The sequence below is a fragment of the Suncus etruscus genome, chromosome 2 (genome assembly GCF_024139225.1).
Source record: "Suncus etruscus isolate mSunEtr1 chromosome 2, mSunEtr1.pri.cur, whole genome shotgun sequence".
Taxonomy (NCBI): domain Eukaryota; kingdom Metazoa; phylum Chordata; class Mammalia; order Eulipotyphla; family Soricidae; genus Suncus; species Suncus etruscus.
Genome location: NC_064849.1, coordinates 5,695,921 through 5,710,540, shown reverse-complemented (window position 1 = coordinate 5,710,540; position 14,620 = coordinate 5,695,921). Strand labels below are relative to the sequence as shown.

Genomic DNA, 14,620 nt, shown 5'->3' with positions numbered 1-14,620 from the left:
TCCCACAGTGGCCCCTGACAGAACCCCTAATAACTAGTGGGCTCCTGCCTGTTTCAAAGCAGCGAACAATGAACTTCCTGGTTCCTTTTGAGTTTTTCTCTCCCTTAAGGACATTGGGGGGGGGGGGGTTTGGATATGTAGGGAGCTACTGAGCAAGGTTCAGGGTGGCCTGTGAGCTGGCGGTGGGAATCTCAGGATGAGAAGAAGGGGGTCACCTGGGGGTCCTGCTGGACAGAGGTGAAGCCTGCTGAGTGTGGCCAGACCAGGCTCTTCAACTATGACCATCAGGGGCTGCAGAAACTCAGAAAGACTCCAACGGGGCCCCAAAAGTGGCTACCGAGATCATCATGTTGCTCTCAGAGATCCAGACAGCCTTGGGCAGAGGATCCAGGATGTGCTGTTACTCCTGGGCTGCTGCAGGCCAGCATGTCACAGAGCTGTCCTGGCTGGGGGAGTAGCATCCCTAGGAGCCTGGAAAGAGGTGTGAACCACAGAGATGTACCTCCATCCCCCAGGCCAGGGTGACCCCCCCTCTCTAAAAACACACATGACTCAGGAACCTTGATTCTGAGAGGCTTGGTGGGTGTGTCCAGTGCATCCATCTCACCCGTGCAGCAAGTCCCAGATTCACGGCATCTCTTATCACTTAGAGGCCACAGACCTGCGTGTAGGACTCACTCCTGGCTCAGTGTTCAGGGCAGACTACTAGCTTCATGCTCAGGAATGACTCCTGGTTCCATGCTGAAGGCTGACTGCAGGCTCTGTGCTCAGGGCTTCGTCCTGGTTCTGTACTTAAACTTGGGACTCAGTCCTGTCCCTGGCAGGACTTGGGGGACTCTAAGAGGTGCCTGGTTCCCACACTTGGTGGTTCACTTGGGATTTTATGGTGTGGTCAGTTTCTGCCCCCTTGCTCTCCTTAACCACTAGAACAACCCAATGCGGGGAGCCACAGAGAAAGCATCTTTCCTGTTTCCAGTCTGACTAACCAGGCACTGAGGAAGAAACACACCCTGATAAGGGAACTGGGCAGTTGAGATGCTCACCCAGATTCAACAGGAACATGTGATGAGATAAAGCAGGGCTGATAGTGAGGCCGCAGCCGTGACCTTTCCAGAAAGCAGGCAGCCCAGGGCTCACTGTCAGTCCAACACAGATCTCGGGGAGACTCAAGAGTGGTGCCCACATGGCTCAGGGCACTCCTTCCTGGCGGTGGATGGCTCTGTGGTACAATTAGGGCCATTCCCCTGCCAAAACGTGCCGAGTGAGCCCAGCCAGAATCCATACACAACCTGACCCTGAAGAGTTTGAGAGTTCGTGAAACTACGTGTGGTCATATGAAACATGTATGAGGATTGAGCAGGGATCAAGGTGGAAGGTCTTGCAATAGTCAGAACTCACCAAACAAACTGGACTTTTTTTTTTTTTTTGGCTTTGAGGCCACACTCAGTGGTGTTCAGGGCTGATTCCTGGCTCTGTACTCAGGGCTGACTCCTAGTAGTGTCCTCACTGTTATCCTAGTGCTCTGGCCCCTGGACTGACTCTTTTTTGAGGGGGCGGCCACACCTGGTTCTGTGCTCAGAAATCACACCTGGCAGGCTCAGGGGACCATATGGGTGGCTGGAAATCTAACCAGGTCAGCTGTGTGCAAGGCAAGTGCCCTACCATTATACTATTGCTCGGTCCCTGGACTGGACTCTTGAGGGCTCTGCCTAACTTTGTGTCCCTGACCACAAGAGCGTTGGGTCCACCACCCCGTCCTCTGCTGCTAGGTCCCACTTCTTGAATTGGGGCCCATCAGCACAGATATGCCCAGGGGCAAATCTAGGCACTGTGGCATCCCAAACCTCATACTCATTCAGAGGCAGGAAGTCACAGGAAGGCTCCTAAGGTCTTACTTGGCCTCCACACCAATAGCATGGCTCAGAAGCCTGATGCATTTTCGTTACAAATGAGATAAAATTCTCAGGTGCACTATCCTTTATACTTCTTTTTTTTTAAGTTATTATTATTGTTGTTGTTGTTGTTGTTGTTGTTATTATTATTATTATTTGTTTTTTGTGCCACACCTGGTGACACCAGGGGTTACTCCTGGCTATGCACTTAGAAATCGCTCCTGGTTTGGGGGCCCATATGGGATGCCAGGGGATAGAGCCATGATCCGTCCTAGGTTAGCGCTTGCAAGGCAAACGCCCTATCACTTGTGCCATTGCTCTGGCCCCTCTTCTTACTTTTTTTATTTATTGGTTTTTGGGTCACATCTGACAGTGCTCAGGGGTTACTTCTGGCTCTGTGTTCAGAAATTGTTCCTGGCAGGCTTGGGGGACCATATGGGATGCTAGGGATTGAATCTGGGTCACACCAGGCAGTGCTCAGGGGTTACTCCTGGCTCTGTGTTCAGAAATTGTTCCTGGCAGGCTTGGGGGACCATATGGGATGCTAGGGATTGAATCTGGGTCACACCAGGCAGTGCTCAGGGGTTACTCCTGGCTCTGTGTTCAGAAATTGTTCCTGGCAGGCTTGGGGGACCATATGGGATGCTGGGTATCAAACTTGGCTCCATTCCTGGTCGGCCCCATGCAAGGCAAATGCTCCATTGCTATGCTATCTCTCTGGCTCTATCCTTTGTATTTCTTCAGTGGATGTTGAGCAGGCTATTGTTGAGTTTTTGTGACCAGCCTTGACGTGGCCCTTGTTACTCTTCAGGTATTACACTTAGGTGTGAGGGAGTCCCTACAGGGCCCCAAAGCCCTTACACTCGCTGCAAGCACAGATGAGAAGCAAGAAGAATGCCTCTTCTTAGGGACATCCTGATTGGCCCAGTTCCAAACAATCAACATGTGCAGCCTCACATCTGCTAATTGGCCAATCATAGAGCTCCTAAAGCCCCCTTTTATTTATTTATTTTGGTTTTTGGGTTACACCTGGCAATGCTCAGGGGTTCCTCCTGGCTCTATGCTCAGAAATGGCCCCTGGCAGGCGCGGGGGCCATATGGGATGCCGGGATTTGAACCACTGTCCTTTTGCATGAAAGGCAAATGCCTTACCTCCTTGCTATCTCTACGGTCCCTAAAGCCTCCTTTTAGAGCCTTGGAGCCATACTTGGACGCAGGGAGCACCCTTGGTGTATCACCTGCCCTCTGGGTCACCTCCTGTGTGCTCCTGAGTCCCGCCGCTGGCCCTGGCCACGTGTGAGGTGCAATATGGCTGAACCAGGCCAGCATGCCCCCCCCCAAAGGGTGCTGTGTTCTTATCTGTCACTTCCTGCACATGACCTTCAGCCGCAGGGGCTCAGATACACAGATAGTGGGCAGCCTGCAGTGAGGGAAATCCACAGAGAGGCAAGGGCTGGACATGATTCCTCCCCCGCCCCACTGTCCTCCTTGTGTGGGCAGCCAGGTCCCTTCCAGCTGCCCCACCACCACGACCCCCATCTGAGTCACACACCCCGGACACTTGATTGGTGAGTCTTGTAACTCCTCCTCGGACCCACTCTGGAGCAGAGGGATAAATGGGGAGGATGAGCAGGCTGGCAGCATCAGGCAGAAGGTTAGGCCAAGGTAAGCTCCGTCTGGATCTGTCCTGGTTTCCTGCTTCGCCTGCCGTCTCCATACGCCATCCATCCATCCATCCAGATGCCGAGTCTTTTGGGGCTGGCACTGCCCCTCCTGGGGAGCCTGGTGGTCCTCGTGGCACCTGGTGAGTCGCCCTACCCTGACCCAGGCAGAATCCCTCTATCCCTCTACTCTGAGCAATGCTGCACCCTGTGCCCCCTTCTTTTTTTTTTGGGCCACACCCGGCGGTGCTCAGGGGTTACTCCTGGCTGTCTGCTCAGAAATAGCTCCTGGCAGGCATGGGGGATCATATGGGACACCGGGATTTGAACTAACCACCTTAGGTCCTGGATCAGCTGCTTGCAAGGCAAACACTGCTTTGCTATCTCTCCGGGCCCTGTGCCCCCTTCTGAGCCACTTTCTTTCTAACCCCACCTTAGGCAAGGTCCCAGAGAGAGCAGGCATCGTGGGTGGGCAGCAGGCACCGAGGAACAAGTGGCCCTGGCAGGTGAGCCTCCGCATGCAGCACATCTACTGGGTGCATTTCTGCGGCGGCTCCCTCATCCATCCGCAGTGGGTGCTAACGGCTGCACACTGCCTCGGACCGTGAGTGTTGGGAGTGCGGGTGAGGGGGCTGGGCTGGGGGCACATGTGCTCTGTGTCCGAGTCAGCCCCGTGTTTTCCCCACAGTGGAATCCAGGAGCCAACAGGTCTCCGGGTGCAGCTTCGGGAGCAGAATCTATATTATGAGGACCAGCTGCGGCCCGTCAACAGGATCATCGTACACCCCAGCTACTACACGGCACAGGACGGCGCTGACATTGCGTTGCTGGAGCTGCAGGAACCTGCGAACTTGTCCAGCCACGTTCAAGTGATCAACTTGCCACCCCGCTCTGAGACCTTCCCTCCCGGGACCCCGTGCTGGGTGACCGGTTGGGGCGACATCAATGATGATAGTGAGGCGGGGGGGGGGGTGGGGCTGCTGGAGGATGGGGCAGCCCTTAACTTTTCACCTCGGAGGGCAGCCCTGACCGCTGATATGTGTGTGACTTTTTTCTCTGCAGTTTCACTCCCGCCGCCTTTTCCCCTGAAGCAGGTGAAGGTACCCATTGTGGAAAACAGTCAGTGTGACGCCATGTATCACATGGACATCTCCACGGGTGACAATGTGCAGATCGTCAAAGACAGCATGATGTGTGCCGGGACCGTCAAGAAGGACTCCTGCCAGGTGGGTGTCCCCTACCCAGCCCCTGCCAGGTGAGCCCCAGCCCAGCCCATTGACCTCTCTCTCTGCAGGGTGACTCTGGAGGCCCACTGACCTGCCGCATGAACGGGACCTGGCTGCAGGCGGGCGTGGTCAGCTGGGGCGAAGGCTGTGCCCACCCCAACAGGCCAGGAATCTATACCCGAGTCACCTCCTTCTTGGACTGGATCCACCAGTATGTGCCCAAGGAGCTCTAAGCCCAGGACCCAGCAGCAATAGCTCCCCTTCCTGGAGCCCCCCTGCTCCCCAACTTCCCCCTTCTACTGACCCCAGGACCCCTGAGCCCACCCACCAGGCTTGAGCACAAACCTTCATTAAAGAGATGAACAGTGTGGACTTGGCTGTATATATCGTCATCATTGAGTCCCTAATTCAAACCCCTGTGGGTCGGGACATGTTCCAGTGCCCCAACTTCCTGCATAAATGTGCATCCGCTCCTGACCATTGCCAGTTCATCCTCCTTTGCGCCCCTCCCTGTGGGCAGGGACCCCCTTCTCTCTGGAGCCCCTTCCTCCCCGCCCCTCCAGGAATGCGCTGTCATACTCCAGTCTGACACCTGATGCTCTGCCCTGCTTGATTGAGTGTCCTCAGCCTTTTTGGTTTCCTTGTTCTTGGGACCTCCGGGTCACAGGTGGAGGCCACAGAGGAACAGTGTGGCTCTGGGGGTTGCTGATGGTGTCAGTCTTGGTCCAGCACATCACAGGGCTCAGCCAGGCTTGTCCAGGGATCAGGAAGGGTCACCCTGAGAGACTATAACCCCTGCCTTAGTTTCCTCAGACCTACCTATAAAGGCCCTTCCTGCCTGTGAGTAGAGGGGCCTCAAGTCTGTGCTGGGCTGGATGGTGGCTCACATGGCAGCTGGGATGTTCCCCATGGGCTGGGAGGCTCAGAGCAATGACTCCATTCCTCTTGTGGCCACATCTGCCCCGTTGGCCTCTCCCAGGCCTCGAGGTGATGGGGTGGGGGTGGGAGGCTGGTCCAGGGAGACTCTTTGGCCACCCAGGCCTACCAGCAGCAGTAGACATGGTGGGATGTAGTGTCTGGCCAGATCTGGGAGGGGGGCTCACACACCTTCAGGGCTGCCGGTGCCCAGAGCACCCAGGCAGCAATGACCAGGCGGTCGTCAATAAGTTAGTGTTTATTTGCCACCTGTGCCTGGCCCTGGGTCCGAGGAGCCAGTGCTCAGATCCTGTTATTGCACCTTTGACCTGAATAGACCCACCCCCAGCCAGGGGGTTTATGGGGGGGACCCTATCCCATAGCCTAGGTGACCTCTGCAGTGTTGAAGGGCTAATGGGGAGTGTTTGCAGGCAGTGGAAACAAGGGCTGATCTACGAGGAGGCGTGGCAGGTGCCCCTGCATGAGTGACCATGGAGCACCCTCTTCCTGGCTCTGACCGCGTGCATGGTGCCTGCGGCCTCAGTGGGGTCAGTGTCTGCGCCCCTCTCATGGGCAGCGCATCCCTGTGGCTGTGAGGGCCCAACTCAGGTCCGTGCTTGGCCCTACGGGGTCACCCCCGTCACTGCCAGGCTGTGTGGGGCCTGTGGGGTTACAGGGGCTCAACTATAGTGTCGTCTGAAGTGGGGGTGCCCAGCGGAGGCCCTGCTCTGTGGGGGGAGCTCTGGGGGAGGCCCAGGTGAGTGTCTTGCCCTCTTTCTGGGGACCCTCTGGAGGGGACGAGGGAATCAGAGGTCCCCGGGGCAGGATTGCTGGGATCTGGTCGTGTGCCGTGACTGCCGTGCACGACCAAGTCCCCACCTGGGCCCTCCGTGTCCAGAGTGTCATAGGCGAAGCAGGGCACGGCCAGGTGCTCAGGGCGGCCAGGGGCTGGTGCTCGCCGCTCACCCTCAGTGGGCTCCAGGGTGTCCCTGTGTGGGGCCGGCTCACAGGATGGGGTCCTGCGGCGCAGTGTGGTGCAGCTGCCCTCGGCCCCTGGGGGCCTCGTGGCACCGTCATCCTCGGCCGGAGGCTCCACGGAGATGCAAGGAGGGCTCATCTTCTTCTTTCGGCGTGTCCCAGTAGCAAGCTCAGCTGTGGGCCCCGCTTCCCCTTCCAGCTCAGCTGATGCCCAGTGGGGCTCTGCCGGTCGTCCAGGCAGGTCCAGGAAGCCACCCCCTGGCCCAGGCCCTGGCGGGGCAGCACTGTTGATGTGGCTGACCTCCTCGTCGGCCAGATCCGGGGCCTCAGTTTCCCCGCTGCTGCTCGGTGCCGGGTCTAGGCCGGGCACACAGAGTTGCCTCGGGGTGGGTTTGCGGGAACGGGTACCGGCGGGTCTGGGGGAGCAGGGTGGGGACCGATGGGAGGACCCCAAAGACGGTGCCCTCACGGGGACCTTCCCCTCAGGCTGTGTCCAGCCCGAGCCGCTGACTCTGGAGCTGTCCACGTGTCCTTCTGGGCCATCTGTGCATACAGTCTCCTGCGAAGGGGCACCAGGCCTTGAGGGTGTGCATGGGGAGGGGAAGCAGAGGCCACAGGAGGGCGAGAGGAGGCAGTACTCGGGCACCAAGTAGACCGACATGGTACTGGAGCCCGAGGAACACAGCCAGGATCTGCTTGGGTAACCCCGAGACAGCCCTAGGCAGTCCCAGTAGCCCTAAACAGACCCAAGACACCTTGAGACAGCCCTAGACAGTTCCAAGACAGCTCTGAGAAAGTCCCAGAGAGAACCAGACAGCCTGAGACAGCTCCAAGCAGCTCCAGAGAACCCCAGGAAGCCCCAAAACAGCCCAGGCAGCCCTGAGACAGCCCTGAGACAACTTTGAGACAGTTCCAGACAGCCCTTTAGCCAGCTCTCAGGAAGCCCTAGACAGCCCCAGACAGCCTGAGACAACCCTGAAACAGTCCCAGACAGCCACAGGCCTGAGACAGCCAAAGACAGCCACTAAGAATTCTGAGACAGTCCCAGAAAACCCACAACAACCCTAGACAGCCCTAGACAGCCCAGAGTCGCAGACAGGTCTGAGACAGCGTCCAAGAAGACCCCTCCAGGAGCCGGAGAGATAGCATGGAGGTAAGGTGTTTGCCTAGCATGCAGAAGGCTGGAGGTTCAAATCCCAGCATCCTATATGGTCCCCTGAGCCTGCCAGGAGAAATTTCTGAGCATAGAGCCAGGAGTAACCCCTGAGTGCTGCCAGGTGTGACCCAAAAACAAAAATAAAAACAAAAAAAGAAGGGGGCCGGAGAGATAGCATGGAGGTAAGGCGTTTTCCTTTCATGCAGAAGGTCATCGGTTCAAATCCCAGCATCCCATATGGTCCCCTGTGCCTGCCAGGGGCAATTTCTGAGCATAGAGCCAGGAGTCACCCCTGAGCGCTGCCGGGTGTGACCCAAAAACAAAAACAAAAAAAAGAAGACCCCCTCCAAGAAGACAACCCTAGAAAGCTTGCAACAATCTGAGACAGCCCCCAGGCAGCCAAAGATAGCACTAGATAGCTCCAAACAACCTGAGACAGCTGAGATTGCAAAAGAAAGTCTGAAAAAGTCCAAGACAGCCTGAGGCATCCTGTAGGCAGCCTCAGACAGCCCAATATAGACCAAGACAGTCCCAGAAAACCAAGAGACAATACCCAGGCAGCCTAAGAGAGTCTCAGCCAGCCTGAGACAGCCCCAGAAAACCCCAGCCAACACTGAGACAGCCCAACACAGTCGAGACAGCCTGAGACAGCTCAAGACAGCTCCCAAAAGTGCTGAGGCAGCCCCAGGAAGCACCAAGTGCCAGGTAGTCCCAAGACAACCCTCAGACAGACCTGAAGATCCCTGAGATAACCCCAGACAGCACTGAGATAGCCTCCAGACAGCCCCCAGGAATCTCTGAAAGTCCCAGGCAGAACTAGACAGCCCCAAAGAGTCTGAGACCATCAAGAAAGCTCTACAGTGCCCCAAAACAGCTCAAGATAGCCACTAGGATGCCCTAGACAGCCCAAGAAAGCACTGACCCAGCCCCGACACTTAAGATAGCTACAGACAGCCCTGAGACAGTCCAGGACAGCCCAAAACTACCCGACAACCTGCAGATAGTCTTTTTTTTTTTTTTGGTTTTTCGGGCCACACCCGTTTGATGCTCTGGGGTTACTCTTGGCTAAGCGCTCAGAAATCGCCCCTGGCTTGGGGGGACCATATGGGACGCCGGGGGATAGAACTGCGGTCCTTCCTTGGCTAGCGCTTGCAAGGCAGACACCTTACCTCTAGCGCCACCTCACCGGCCTGCAGATAGTCTTAAGATAGTTCTTGGCAGGGGCTGGAGAGATAGCATGGAGGTTGGGTGTTTGCCTTGCATGCAGAAGGACCGTGGTTTGAATCCTGGCATCCCATATGGTATGCTTCCCCGAGCCTGCCAGAAGGAATTTCTGAGCATAGAGCCAGGAGTGACCCCTAAGCGTTGAAAGGGTGTGACCCAAAAACCAAAATAAATAAATAAATAAATAAACAACCCTAAAAAAGATAGTTTTAGGCAGTCCTCAGACAGTTCCAAACAGCCCCAACCATCCTAGACAGGCCACAGAAAACCTGAGACAGCCAGAGACAGTCTCAGAGAGCTGAGACAACCCTAAACAGCTTAAGACAGTACAAGACAGTACGAGACAGCCTGAGACAACCAAGACAGCCAGATGTAGCCTCAAAACAGCCCCAGACAGTTCCATGCCAGCTCTGAGTCAGCCACAGATACACTGAGACAGCCTGAGAGCCTCAGGAAGCCCCAAGACAGCATGAGAAAGCCAGATACAGGCCAAGACAGCCAGAGAGTCCGAGACAGCCCCGGAGAGACTGATACAATCCTGAGACAGCCCCAAGCTAGCCCAAGACAGCCAGAGGCAGCTCGAAACAGCACAAACCAACCTGAGATAGCCCTGCAACAGCCCAATATAGCCCCACATAGCCCCAGACAGTCCCTGATAGCCTGAGATTGCCTCAAGCAGCCCCAGATGGCAAGAGACAGTTCAACACAACCCCAGACAGCCCAAGAAAGTCCTGAGACAGCCCCCAGGCAGCCTAACATAGCCCTAAGACAACCAGAGACTGCCACTTGGCAACCCTATACAGTCCTAGCTAGCCCAAGACAGCTTGAAAACAACACCACAGAGCCACAGACAGGTCCAAAACAGCCTCCGGGAAGACCCAAACAATCCCAGAAAGGCCAAACAGCCCTTGAGACAGCTCTAGCAGCCCTGAGACAGCTCAGGAAAACCCCAGACAGCCCCAAGACTGACTGAAACAGACCTCAAACAGATCCAGATTGCCCCCAGACAATCCTGTGACAGCCGTGAGACAATTGTAGACAACCCTAGATAGCCCAGGACAGTCCCAAAAAGTCCTGAGACTGCCCGACAGTCCCGAAACAGCTCCTGACAACCCAGGACAGTCCCAGACAGTCCAAAACAGGCCGAAACAGCCCGACAGTCCCAGACAGCCAAGAAACACCGAGACAGCCAGAGATATTCACCAGGTAACTCCAGGCAGCCCACCACATCCCAAGACAGCCCAAGACAGCCACCAGGCAGTCTCAGACAGCCCCAAAAAGCCCACAACAGCTCCAGAGAGGCAGAGACAGCTCAAGACAGCGCCCATAGAACTGTAGACAGGTCTGAGACAACTGTAGACAGGTCTGAGACAGCCTCCAGGAAGACCCAGACAAGTCCAGAAAGCCTGCAACAGCCCAAAGACAGGCCAAGAAAACCCCCATGGAGTCCAAGACAGTCCCTAGAAAGTCTCTCGACAGCCCAGACATTCCTGACACAGCCTCTAGGAAGCCCCATACAGCCTGAGATAGTCCAAGAAAGTCCCAGACAGCTTGAGAAACCCTGAGACAGTTCTGAGAAAGGCCAGACGGCACTGAGACAGCCCAAGATAACCTAAGACAGCCTGAGAAAGTCCCAGATAGCCCCAGACAGCCTGAGACAACCCAAAACATCTTTAGACAGCCCTCAGACAGTACAACAGTTCCCAGAAAACTGAGGCAGCCTGAGACAACCAAGACAGCCGGAGACAGCCCCCAGACAGTTCCAGAAAGCCCAAGACAGAACAAGACAGTTCAACAGCTTCAAGAGAGCCCCCAACACCCTCAGAGAGCACCGAAAAAACCCACAGGCAGCTTGAGACAGATGGAGACAATCCTAAACAGCTTGGAGACAATCCCAGAAGCCCCCAGACAGCTATAGATAGACCCAGTCAACTTGAGACAGCCCCGAGACAGCTGAAAACAGCCCCAAAACAGCAGTGAGATATGCCGAGACAGCCTGAGACAACCCAAAATAGCCTGTGAAAGTCCCAGAGTCCCAAGACAGCCCCAGACAGCCCCAGAGAGCCCCCAGGAAGTCCAGATAGCCCAAGACAGCCAAAGACAACCCCAGATATCCAGAGAGAGCCTGAAGACAGGCCAAGACAGTCCCAAAACAACCCCATGAAGCCGAGACTTATTGAAACAACATGAGATAGTCCCAAGATTGCTTAAGACAGGGCTGGAGCAGTGGTGCAAGCAGTAAAGTGTCTGCCTTGCCCACACTAGCCTAGGACAGACAGCGGTTTGATCTCCTGGCATCCCATATGGTTCCCCAAGTCAGGAGCAATTTCTGAGCACATAGCCAGGAGTAACCCCTAAGCGTCACTGGGTGTGGCCCAAAAACCAAAAAAAAAAAAGATTGCTTAAGATAGTCCTCAGACATCCCCAGGAAGCCCCGGACAGCTGCAGACAGCCCCAGAAAGCAGTGAAACAGGCCTGAGACAGCCCCAAGAGAGCCTAAGACTGGCCCAGACAGTCAAGACAGACTGAGACAGCGGGAGACAGCCACAGACATTCCAAGACAGCCCTGAGAACCAGAAAACTCAGACAACCTGAGACAACCCAAGACAGTCCATACACCCTGAGACAGTCCTAAGACCGCCATGAGACAGCATCAGGCAGCCCTGGTACAGCCCCTAAAAAGACCCATTTAGCCTCAGACAACCTGACACAATCCCAGACAGACCAAGACAACCCCCAAACAATTAGAGATACCCTAACAGCCACAAGACAGGCTGAGACAGCCTGATACAGCCCGCACACAGCCCAAAGATAACCCAGACAACCCGAGAAAGTCCTAGGCAGCTCCAGATAGCTCGAGACATCTTGAGCCCCAAGACATCCTAAGACAGCCCCCACAGAGCCCCGAGACAGCCTGAGAGAGTACAAGAGAGTCCCAGACAGCCTGACACAGTTCCAGACAGCCCCCTATAGCCACCGACAGCCCCGAGACAGGTAGCCTGAGAGCACCCCAGAAAGCCTGAGACAGCCCCCAAAAGTCCTGAGAATGACACGAGACAGATCTGACCATGAAAGCTGAGTCCCAGGTAGTCCTGAATCTGTCCCAGACAGCTCCAGACAGGCCTGCAGTAGTGCCCAAGCAACCTGAGACAGCCCCAGACATCCCGAGACAGTCCCAGAAAACCCAGACAACAACAAGTGCTGAAACAGGCATAAGACAGCCCAAATCAGGCTGAGAGAAACCCAGGAAGCTCTGAATCAGCCCCAGACAGCCTCGAGAGAGGCCCTAGGAAGCCTGAGAGAGCCCAGACAGACGAAGACAGCCCTAGAACAGCCCAAGAGAGCCTGAGACAGCCCCAAGAGAGCCAGAGCCAGTCACAGTCACAGAGAGCCCTGGGCAGCCTGATACAATCCCAGACAGGCAAAGAAGACTGAGACAGCCCCAACAGAGCCCCAGAAAACCTAGACAACCTGAGATAGCCAAGACAGCTCCATATTGCCTGAGACAGCCCGAGATAGCCTGAGACATTCAAACAACCTCAGACATTCTCAGACAGCTTGAAACAGTTTACAGACCCAGGACTACCCCAGACAGGCCAAGGAAGTCCAAGATAGCCCCAGACACCCCGATACAGTCTTGAAATAGCCCCAGATCGTCCAAGTTAGCCAGAGACGGCTAAAACAGCCTGAGATAGCCCAACACAGCCCTCAGATGGCCCTGGGACAGCCTGAGACAGTCCCAAGTAGGTCTAAGACAGCCGAGAAGATAAGACATCCCAAGATAGTCTCAGACAGCCCAAGACAGCACCCCCCCCCCAAGCTGGAGCCTCTTACCTGTCTGCAGAATAGGTGGCTGAGGCTGGGGGTGCGAGTGGGACCTCGAGGGGTTGCGGGCACTGGCCGGAGGGCATCTCTGCTGCGAGAGGGTGAGTTGATGACCGCAGGGGCGTGCGAGGACATCCAGGGGCTGGCAGGTGGTGAGAGCGGGGAGGAGGTTTCGCCTGGACAGGAGGAAGGGATGAGTGGTATTAGCCATTCTAGCCATCCTACACCCTGTCCTCATCCTGCCCTGTCCCTGTCCTGCCCTGTCCCTGTCTGATATCCTACCTGAGGTGGCACCTGTGTACACTTCCAACTCCAGTTCCTGCAGTGGCTGTGGCCGTGGGGCAGCAGCAGGCATGACAGGCCGGAACATGTAGCTGTCATTGGGCAGCGAGAGGGCCCTGGACGCCGACACCTTGCGCACAGTCAGGAGCGGGGGGCTGTCGGGTGTGACGCCAAGGCGAGGCTGGGCTCCAGGTGGCGACCCCTGATTCCACTCTGGCTCCAACTCGGCGTCCAGCTCGGCGTCCAGCTCGGCATCCTCTCGTGCCTCTTTGTTGCTCTCCTCCAGGTGCTTCATGAGCACGGCCACCACCACATTAACCAGCACGAACTGGGCCACCAGCACGAAGGTGACGAAGTAGACGGGCGAGATGGCTGGAAGGTAGCTGAGGCAGTGCTTGTCCTCGCGGGCGCACTCACGCAGCGTGTCCTGGGGGGCCAGCAGCTGAGGCAGGGCAGGGTGCGGCCCCTCCACCCGGCCACCTGCCCCGGCCCGCTACCTTCATGATGCCATTCCAGTTGTCCCCCGTGGACACGCGGAAGAGCGTGAGGAAGGCCATGCCGAAGTTGGTGAAAGTGGCGTGGCGGCTCAGGCCCTCACATGGGTTATCTTCACTGCACTCTGCAGGTGGACAACACGGTCAGCATCGACACCTGACCCTTGGGACTCAGGCCAGGCCCTGCAGATTTGCTCGCCCACCTGGAGGAAGCCCCAGCCTGGCCCTTGGCATCAGCCTGCCCTGTTACTGGGTTGTAGGACATGAATTTGGAGCAAGGTGGGGCTTGGTCCCAGGGCTCCCTTTGGACAGGTATGTCACCACCACCACTACACACACACACACACACACACACACACACACACACACACACACACACACACACACACACAGGTCCTAAGGGCCCGGCCAGAAGCTGGAGGCTGGCAGGGGAAGAGTCTTGTGCCTACAGGTATGATGGCTTCAGTTGCGGGGCCCATAGACTCTGGTGTTAACCCAGGAGATATGGGAGCTTAGGCAGAAGGAGCGTGTGGTGGGCCGTGCAAGGATTCACGTGTGTGTACACATGAGCCTGTGCTGCCTGCATGTATCTGTACATATATATGCACACCACATCCAAACATGTTTGGTGCATATCTGCATTTGCACACATGGCTGTGCCAGTGCATGTGTGTGCATGTGCATGGGTGAGTTGCTTAATGTCCAGCCTGTGGCTCTGTGCCCAGAGCTCCACTGGGCTGGGGCACACTGGGCACTCACCCAGCCTTCCAAATAGCTCGACTCCCAAGGCAGCATAGATAAAAAACAGGAGCATGAAAAGCAGGCCGAGGTTCCCCACCTACAGGGAAAGAAGCAAACTTCAGCAGGCAACACCCCAGTGCAACTAACACCATCCACACCCTCAGGCAGGGCTCAGCAATCCCCAAGGGCATGACCTGAGGGCTGCCTGTCAATATAGCCCAACTTC

At 56.3% G+C, this 14,620-nt stretch overlaps 2 protein-coding genes across 2 annotated transcripts in view; one reads left to right on the top strand and one right to left on the bottom strand.

Annotated features, from left to right (window-relative positions):
* Window positions 1-3,557: 3,557 nt before the first annotated feature.
* On the top strand, window positions 3,558-5,020 carry LOC126001143 (tryptase beta-2-like). The gene is made up of 5 exons (XM_049768346.1): window positions 3,558-3,696; window positions 3,992-4,157; window positions 4,242-4,507; window positions 4,616-4,779; window positions 4,848-5,020. Exons 1-5 carry the CDS (start codon window positions 3,633-3,635, stop codon window positions 5,010-5,012), a joined length of 825 nt encoding a protein of 274 aa, XP_049624303.1. The 5' UTR covers window positions 3,558-3,632; the 3' UTR covers window positions 5,013-5,020.
* Window positions 5,021-5,938: 918 nt separating this feature from the next.
* The window catches only part of CACNA1H (calcium voltage-gated channel subunit alpha1 H), a 33,011-nt gene continuing 24,329 nt past the window's right edge, over window positions 5,939-14,620 (bottom strand). The window contains exons 29-33 of the mRNA XM_049767958.1: window positions 14,413-14,491; window positions 13,657-13,778; window positions 13,160-13,586; window positions 12,887-13,053; window positions 5,939-7,231 (exon numbers count right to left, since the gene is read on the bottom strand). Coding sequence (XP_049623915.1) covers window positions 6,365-7,231; window positions 12,887-13,053; window positions 13,160-13,586; window positions 13,657-13,778; window positions 14,413-14,491 — 1,662 coding nt within the window. The 3' untranslated portion in view covers window positions 5,939-6,364. The remainder of the gene's footprint in view (window positions 7,232-12,886; window positions 13,054-13,159; window positions 13,587-13,656; window positions 13,779-14,412; window positions 14,492-14,620) is intronic.

Excerpts from the sequence above, each read along its gene's own strand:
- LOC126001143 (XM_049768346.1), top strand. The coding sequence starts at position 3,633 with ATGCCGAGTCTTTTGGGGCTGGCACTGCCCCTCCTGGGGAGCCTGGTG. Across the intron at positions 3,697-3,991 it reads GGTGGTCCTCGTGGCACCTG|GCAAGGTCCCAGAGAGAGCA; the intron begins GTGAGTCGCCCT and ends ACCCCACCTTAG. Across the intron at positions 4,780-4,847 it reads TCAAGAAGGACTCCTGCCAG|GGTGACTCTGGAGGCCCACT; the intron begins GTGGGTGTCCCC and ends CTCTCTCTGCAG.